The 8,971-nt window shown below is 41.8% G+C and overlaps 1 protein-coding gene across 1 annotated transcript in view; it reads right to left on the minus strand.

The window, feature by feature from the left end:
- The window catches only part of SCN10A (sodium voltage-gated channel alpha subunit 10), a 126,658-nt gene extending 119,589 nt beyond the window's left edge, over positions 1 to 7,069 (minus strand). The window contains exons 1-3 of the mRNA XM_012934068.2: positions 6,800 to 7,069; positions 4,846 to 4,973; positions 1,895 to 1,975 (exon numbers count right to left, since the gene is read on the minus strand). Of these exons, the coding sequence (XP_012789522.2) occupies positions 1,895 to 1,975; positions 4,846 to 4,973; positions 6,800 to 7,069 (479 nt within the window). The remainder of the gene's footprint in view (positions 1 to 1,894; positions 1,976 to 4,845; positions 4,974 to 6,799) is intronic.
- Positions 7,070 to 8,971: the final 1,902 nt, after the last annotated feature.

Consider the following 8,971-nt stretch of genomic DNA (forward strand, 5'->3'; position numbering starts at 1 on the left):
TAGCAAAGTGGGTAGGGTGTTTGTCTTGCACGAGGCGGACCAGGGTTTGAATCCCAGCATCCCATATGGTTCCCCAAGCATGCCAGGAGTAATTCCTGAGTGCATGAGCCAGGAGTAACCCCTGTGCAATGCCGGGTGTGACCCCCCAAAAAAACTTGAGAGTAAACCTGGATACCCAATGGAGCAAATGCTCTTTTCCCACCTTGTTATTCCTCAAAAGTACTATGCCTGAAATTTCTTCTTTTCATCTTTATATAAATCTTAAAGTCAGCTTGTCAAATAATTCCAAAAAAAAGTCTGCTGGAATTTTGACCAGATCTTTTCAATTTATTAGTTATTCTGAGAAGCATCACATAATTGGACTTTGAATCCAGTAATTATATATTTTATATATTATTTGTTTTATACATATCATAACTATATATAATTATATATACACAAATACATAATTATATGTATATAAATATACATATATAACTTGAATCTTGATAATCTAATTTTGAGAACTTGATAGTTTAAAATACAGTATCATTGGTATTTTAGAAAGTATTTTTATTTTCTGGTTATTGCTAATTCATAACTGATTTGTCTATATTAATTTGTACCGATACCTTGCTATGCCTTAATTTTAATAGTTCATCTCTAGATTATATGGGCTAGTTTATGTACACAATCATATCTCTGTAAAATTGGGCATCTTTGGCACGTCTTTTCTTATCCTTATGCCTTTTATTTCTGATCTTTGCCTTATTATTTTGTTTAGAATCTCTTTTGCCAGGTTGGACAAACTGATGAGACTGACATCTTTGCTTTTGTCCCTTCTGATCTTAAAAATAAAGCTTTCTAGGTTTCAAAGTTAAGTATTATGCCTGCGGCTTTCTTTTAAAGGGATATCATTTATTAAGAACATGATAACTATCTTTTATTCCTACTTTGCTAAGATTTTAAATGTTATAAACATTAAATATACCAAATGTTTTTAAGCAGTAATCAAGATGATCTCAATTTTTTTTTTATATTTGAGCCATACTTGGTGTTTCTGAGGGCTTACTTCTGGCTCAGAGATCAGACCTGGAAGGGCTTGGGGGATGATATGGGCTGTGAAGGGATCAAACCAGGTTGGCTGCACACAAGACAGGCATCTTACCTGAACATATTTTCTATTGTGGCAAGTATTAATGTTAAAATGAACCCAACTGCCCCATATACCCAACCATGTCAAAGTCAGAAAAAAATGACTTTTAAAGGGCTCCTATTGTTTTACTAAAGGTACATCAGATTTAATCTGGGATGGGGGCACCTCTTCAAAGTTCAGGGTGTTTTGGGAAGTACCCTACATTTTGAAACTATAGAGGCTCCATCTGCTAATTCAAGAAAACAGGATCATCCCAGGAAAATTAAAGTCACTTTAAAGCATATGAGCCATATGCTTAAACAGCTTTATTTATGGGTTATTTTCTGGATATGTTCCAGAACCACTTATTATTAGTTCTGCCTCGTTTTATTTTCCTTGACTCTCTTCCAGAGAAGACCTTCCCGTTTTATTCATGTCCATGGCCAGATATGTGTGTGTATGGAAGAAGGGGGGGGCATCTGTCCAGATCACCACCAAGCAAGGAAATCAGACCCTTTGGGACTGTGACCCAGATGTTAATATTTTAAAAATCTACTCAGAGAATTCCACTTCTCAGCTAAAGTTGAGAACCACGAATCAATACCTTTTCAAAGCTAAAAATCTTATCTGTGCTTATAAGATCAAGCCCAAGGAAGCAATCTAACCATTACAAAGTCAGGTAGACCCTAAGATTTAGAATTACCCAAACAGGAAAGGATAATAAAAGTGAGAAATAAAACAGAAAGTGAAGGCAGAAGAATTAACAGCAGATCTACTTACTCAACTTTCTCTGGAACATCAGTTCGGGTCATTAACACACAATTAGTCAAAATAGTGATAGTAATAAGTAAACTGAACTTCCTGAGAAACCCATGTTAAGGAAAAGTTGAGAGTCTATATGTTTAAATCTTCTTGAGTTAGAACGGTTAAATTCATAATGCTCAACCAGGAATAGTTGTGGTCTTGTCACATAGTAACCGCTAACATTTGCTGAGTGCCTACCCTGAGTTGAGTGCTTTGTTGAAATCATTTCTTATAAAATCTATAGGTGGATATTTTCACCAACATTTTGTAGCTACAAAACTAGACCGACAATGTCTAAATCATTTTTCCAAGGTCACACAACTGGTCAACCAGGGGACTGAAAGAGCAACTCAGATGTGTATGGTAACAACAGAGAAAGATGGACCGAAACAAAATCTATTTTCCAAATTGTCCTTTTGCTCTGAAGACTTCATGTCATTATACAATATGGCTAAAAATTTTATTCACTAGACGTCTTTTTCATACCAAAAGACAAGAGAATATTCCTAGAATGTTTAAGCTAAGGGAGGGTCTATAAACTCAGTCATTCTGAGGAAATGGAGTTCTAGTCAGGAATGGACAAAGCTGACCCAGGGATGGGGTGTGAAATGCTGTGTAAGAAGAAAGGACTATTTTATGCAATTAGACTAGGATTGGACTGTAGTGAAGGGTACTGAAAGGCCTCTCGAGAGCTGTGGGGGAAAGGTTAGGCCAAGAAATTACTAGAAAGGACAGACTGTGAAGGAAGGCATGTGGACAGGGGTAAATAAATGGGACTGTGTGCTGGTGTTAACAATCTGAAGGTAAGTCTTTCTCACTGGACATTTTCTGCAGATCTAGCAGACTTCCTATTATTCCCTCAAGAAAAATAGTCTGAGGATATGCTTGACCTACAGAAAGAGCAAACCACTCATCTTTCATAATTTCGACTTGAGCAGAACTACTTAAATCTATTTTGGTTGTCTATAAATGCCTTTTATATGCCCTATTTTACAGTTACTTAGGAACACATCTATTTTGAAAAGGGAAATTCTACTAATTAAACCACATTATCCTGTTGACTTGCAATTAAATTAAGAAATGTGTTTGACTTGCAATTAAATTAAGAAATGTGTTCTACATGGTGGGGGGAATGTTATCCCAAGGATTAAATCAAAATCATATCTAAAATTCCACTAGACTTTAAAGGAAATATATTATATGCAGCATTACTTGTGAAAATATTTATAACAATTTTGCTAGAATGATTATTTGGGTGAAATGATATGATCTGGAGAGTTTCATCTTTTGAAGTCTATCTTTTAGGGCTGGATTTGCCAAGTTCATGAGATTGACATATATAAGTGCAGACTTTTGTGAGAAGGAGACTCACAAAGAAAAAGCTTTTCTGTCCAGCTGTGACTCCACCAAGCAATTATTTCCTCATAAAATCTTAAGATGAAAAGAATATTCATCGGTCACTTGTTCTTTAAAGAGCTTTTACTTCTCATTAGCTGTTTCTTACTTAGTAAGATATGATTCAACTGGGATGAGAGTAGTTTGCATGTTTTCTGATTCTCTTTATTTAAAATTTTTATGGTATTGCATATATTTGTGACATACAGAGAGAATAAATTACCCTAACTCATTTTTATTGAAGTGCCAGCTTCCTTATAGCTGATACTGCCCAAAGAGATGCAAGCTGGACCTATTAACTAGCTGTACCACCTTGGATAATTGACTTAATGTTTCTGCAAACCAGTAGCAAAGTCTGGAAAATGCGGATGCTGATCCCTTCTTCAAGGGTTTCCAAATTTATGACAGTCCTGATGTTACGAGGCATTTAGAAAATAAATAGTCTGTTATTATCATTAGATATAGACTATTATTATCATTAGATACCCTTCAACAGAATCAGAAAATGCAAGATTAAAATAAAAAATCATCCCCGCTGGTCGTTCATGAAAAAAAAAAATCAGTAAAAGGAGCATGTAAGAGGGCTGCATCAAGCAGAGTGCTATCATATAGAATATGACTCTGTGCCAGGCTGCCCCAACTCATGGGGGGCTGTCCAGTGATCCAAAGTGCCACAGAACATGGTCAAGATCTTCTTTAACTGGGCCAGCTAAGACCCACTAGCAACCATCTGTCAGGCTGCAGAAGTGTGTTCATACAAATCAACCTCCTGGGTGCCAGGGATGAATTTGTCATTAGGAGTTTCCCATCTGGACAGTCACCAGAGGAGATCCTTGGAAACCAAGCCAACATCTCTTTTTTATATTCATTTGACTTTCCTTGAAAAAAAAATGCTGAAGACAGCTTCTGAAACTCCCTCTAGCACTTTACATAGAAGAGCCCCCGGGCCAGTGTGCCTCTAATGACTGCACTCTTCCATGGCATGAAGCACAGAGCAGACGGCCGATGCTTCACACACAGGATGGTAGTTTGGGAGTAATGTGCTGCTAGGATATCCCCACATGAATGTGGTCTCATCGAGACACTCAGCCTTTTGGGAACTGTTGCCTTTTTGCTCAGTGAGAAGCTCTCCCCAGCATGACTAGGGCATAGAGCACCATCCCTCCGCGGCATCGTAAACTGTTCTCTCATCTGCCCAAAGAACCTCTCACCAGTTTTGTACCATGAGGAGAAAAGATCAAGTTGAGAGGTTAACATGTGCCCAGGTGTATCTGAAAAGCTCCTTTTATAAAGAGAATGAGTGTCTAATATCAGACCCTGTAGTGTGCCCAGACCGGTGCGGGGGGGCGGTGGGAATCCAAACCCACCCATCTTTGCTTCCTCTATCAAGGAAGCATGAGTCTCAGACAGTTTCTTTTTTCAATTTACTAATCTTCTTGTTTCCAAATTTAAACAAGGCCTTTAACAAAATTATTGTGAGGAGAAAGTTAAACGAGATTAATTCATTAAATTCAGCTCTGATACCACTGTGCAAAGGATATGAGTGGACAGACACTTTGATGGCTGTTCTTCTGATCAGGTTGAAAGGACTGAATAACCACAGGGCCCGAGTGGCACTAAAGCGGGAAATGGTCCTCCCTTTGTTCAGCACCATGAATGTCTAAAATAAAACGAAGCAGAAGGTGGGTGTCTGGTGAAATGCCCACAGCCCCACCAACCTTGTGCTTTTGGCCTATGAGACACCACTGGACTCCTCTGCAAGAGGGAGGGATATGGAAATCAGGAATTGGCTGAAAGGGAGGCAAAGATCAGCTATTGATAGTCTTATTCCCAACCTCCCAGTGAGACCCCAGGCCACAGGATGGCCAGAAGAGCTACAGAGACTACTTGGTAGACAAAAGATTGATCCCAAGCAGGGGACGAGGCATGCTGCCCAGTGGGAGGACTCAGCAGAGGAGGATAGAATGACAGTTGAATTTGATTCCTCTTCCCATTAGTGGAAGTCCCTGGTCTTGGTATGTGCTTTTTATTCACTGTCTCTGTGGTTTCCCCATTTATACCTTTCCACGTGTCCTCCCTCTGTCCATTTCAGAGGGGCCCATGAGAGAGGTACTGGAGATCTTCTCTCACAAACCATATCTGAAAAGGCAAAACCCTATTGCCCCAACTCACTAAAATGCACACAAGTATTTTTTTTTCTCAGCTGTGTAGAATCTAAGATGAGATCCATACAGGGCAATTGTCTTGAAACAGTTCTCATTTAAACTAGGTTCTCAAATGTTTTGATTTCAGGATCCTCATAAAAATTGTTATTGAGTACCTCAAAAAGCATTTTCATATTTATATCTACATATTTGTCTCTTGCCCGCACGCATGTCTGTCTTTCCGAGGGGCCCTCGGAGGGGATGGGCTCCAGCTTCCCTCCCCACCCTGAGCAGAGCTCCTGGTGGCCGAAGACCACCGGAACTTAGCCACAGCCATGCTCAAGGCCCCTCTCCATATGTTCGGATAAGCCTCGTGCATGAAGGTACTGGCAGAGGAACCCAGGTGTGTGTAATCCCATCAACGGCCAACATCCAGAGACTTAAAAGCAAGCTCCCAGAAGATATCTTATAACCTACTTCTCCCTCTGGGAGAAACTAGCAAGCTACTGAGAGTTTCCTGTCCATATGGGACAGCCTCACAAGCTTCCCATGGTGTATTCATATGCTAAAGCCAGTAACAAGCTGGATCTCATTTTCCCGATCCTGAAAGAGCCTCCAATGCAGCATAGTTGGGAAGGCTGAGTGGAGAGAGGCTTCTAAAATTTCAGGGATAGGACGAATGGAGAGGTTACTGAGCCTGCTCAAGAAATCGAGGATCAACAGGATTTCGTGATTCGTGATTTGTGATCTACACGATGCACACATGTGTATATATGCCTGCTTATATAATATTATAAATTAGCTCTCAAATACTTAAAATGGGAATATATGAACATACATTTCAGTAGCTGGATCCTGTTGATGTCATTCCATGAAGACATCAATAATGAAAGAGATTAATAATATCTCAGTATTATAGAATAGATTTGACATCCTTAATCCACTACAGGTGTTTTTTGGGAACCCCACAACTCTCCCAAATTGTGTTCTTTGAAGACCACTGATTTAAATCCATATTTCTGTCCTCAACTCAAAATCTCTTTGCTGTTGCAAAGATGGGATTTCTGAGCTCCCTCCCTCCACAAATGCCATTGCCCTGTGCACTGCGTTTGAGGACTTGAGTTTAATCAGCCCCCACCATAAATACCATAGAGATTCCAAGGAAGAGGAAAGAGGTGAGTCAGAGGCATACTTTTCATTTACGGAGTCCAGCTGCCTTCCCCATTACATACCCAAAGGTCATACACAGACTCTTTGGGCGGGGCTGGAGGGAGGACTGGGGGCAGAGACATCCTCCCGCAGAGCTGAGGGCAGCACCCTGCCCCCGGCCAGTAGCCCTTACCCTGTATGTGCTGTAGAAGGGGTCCAGATCCTCCAGGGGCTCACCGACCAACTCATCTGGAAGCTCCCCATAGAATTTGGGCAGCTGGTTGCAGGCTTTCAAGTCCAGCTGGGGCCGAGGCTTCTCTTTTTCATCCTTCTGCTCCTTGCACTTCTTTTTAACTTTCTTTGCAGCCTTCTTGGCAGCGATTTGTTTTTCAATCTCCACAAGGGACTCCGGGGTGAGTCGGCGGAAGTTGGTAGTTTCCAGGGACCCAAAGGGGAATTCCATCTTCTCATTCTTCTTCAGGAGGAATTTATATTCTTGTGAGAGAGGACATAACAACAGAGAGACAACATTCTGCCCACCAGCCTACCTTGTTGCTCCCTCACACTTTGCAGCTCCCCCAAACACCCTTCCTGCTTCTTCCTTAACTGGGGTCCCTCTGAGATCCCATCTGCCCAAAGAATCTGTTCACTCTACTCTGCTCCAGGTAGCTCAGGTCCAGGTCTGTACTTGCCATGAGATTCTAAGTTACTGCTCTTTTATTATTTTTTAAGCATACTGCCACTATGATCGGGCGCATTCAGGGTGGTACAACCATAGACGTAGACTGTGGACTGGAGTAATAGCACAGCAGGTAGGGAGTTTGCCTTGCATGCAGTAGACCCGGGTTCAATTCCTCTGTCCCTCTTAGAGAGTCTGGCAAGCTACCGAGAGTATCTTGCCTGCATAGCAGAACCTGGCAAGCTACAGTGGCATATTTGATATGCCAAAAACAGTAATAAGTCTCACAATGGAGACGTTACTGGTGCCCACTCGGGCAAATTGATGAACAACGGACGACAGTGCTACCATGCACTGCTACTGCCACTGTGATTACCACCAGATTTAACTCAACTGCCTTCTCTTCTCATTTCTATAACCTCTGAGCACCAGGCATCCTCTTACACTCGTCCAAGACTTGGTTATGAGCTACTTTATAGCCTACTTTCCAAACGCAACCTTTCACTCATGCTCTCTGCAATGCTTGGTTCTCCTTGAACTCCTGTTGGACCCCCTACCCCCATCTAATCTACCTCTTCATATATAGATCAGGTCCCATGCCCTCCACACCCTCATGTTAATCACCCTCATTCCTTCTCCCTATTGCCAAGCCTGCATCCATTTAGATGAACCTAATTTGGATTCACCAAAGACTGGATAGCTGAGGAGCAATGGGAAGAATGCCTAGGAATGGCCTTCCCAGGCACCTTCATCTCGTTAGGAAGTTCAAAAGCTCTTCATCTTGTCCGATATTCCTCCTTTCAGTAAGCCAGTGGCTGATCTCCAGTTTCCTGGAGAAGCTGAACTGCCTCAACTTTTCCCTTTAAATCCCTCTCTTACTTACCTTTGCACCTCTCTTCTCCTTCCCTTCTCTAACACCAGGGAGGGTGCCATCCCCATTTCAACGGAGGCCAACCCTTTCCCTCTGCCTTGGACCTTATTCCTTTACTCCCTCACTTCTCCCTCCAGACTGAACTACTAACTCTGTCCTAGCAGCGTTTAGAGATACTCAAGTCTTTTTCCACTTGAAAAATTTGCATTTGTCAGGAAGAGAAGATCTTTCTCTGTTGCACTCCTCAGAAGCATTCAGGTTGTCCCAAGTTGCTAGTACTCTCTTGGGGAAAGTTGAGCTCCCTTCATCCCAACCTACTAATGAGCAGAGTAGTAACGACGGGGCCTGCACATTTTTCTCTGTGGTAGGGGCCTTCTCTGAGGGTCCAGACCCAAGCATGCAAATGTCCTTCCCTTAGCATCCCCCATCACTCATAGTGAGTGACAAATCACAGGGGTTTGGACTCAGGGACTTCAGGGGGAACTTGTCTAATGTGGCATTCACTCAATAGATACTACAGAATTATAATACACCAGGGTCTACATGGAAAACAATACCGGTAAGGATTCCACCATTAAAATGCATTTATTGCAAAGTATGGAAGGCACTCCCATGTTTTGTTGCTCTTTTTCTTCTGTAATGGTCTGCTTGTCAGAAGTGGAAGCGTTTTCTGGGTGTGGCAGTGAGTCGGGGGCAGTGAGTGTGTGTGGGGGGGTGAGGGACCAGGTATCTGAGCACCTGGTTGCTTTTTCAACCTTTCCTTTCACTATGGCCTGCTCACATATTTGTCACTTTGTGGGCCTTCATAAAATGAT

Source organism: Sorex araneus, chromosome 4 (genome assembly GCF_027595985.1).
Source record: "Sorex araneus isolate mSorAra2 chromosome 4, mSorAra2.pri, whole genome shotgun sequence".
In the NCBI taxonomy this organism is placed as follows: Eukaryota; Metazoa; Chordata; class Mammalia; order Eulipotyphla; family Soricidae; genus Sorex; species Sorex araneus.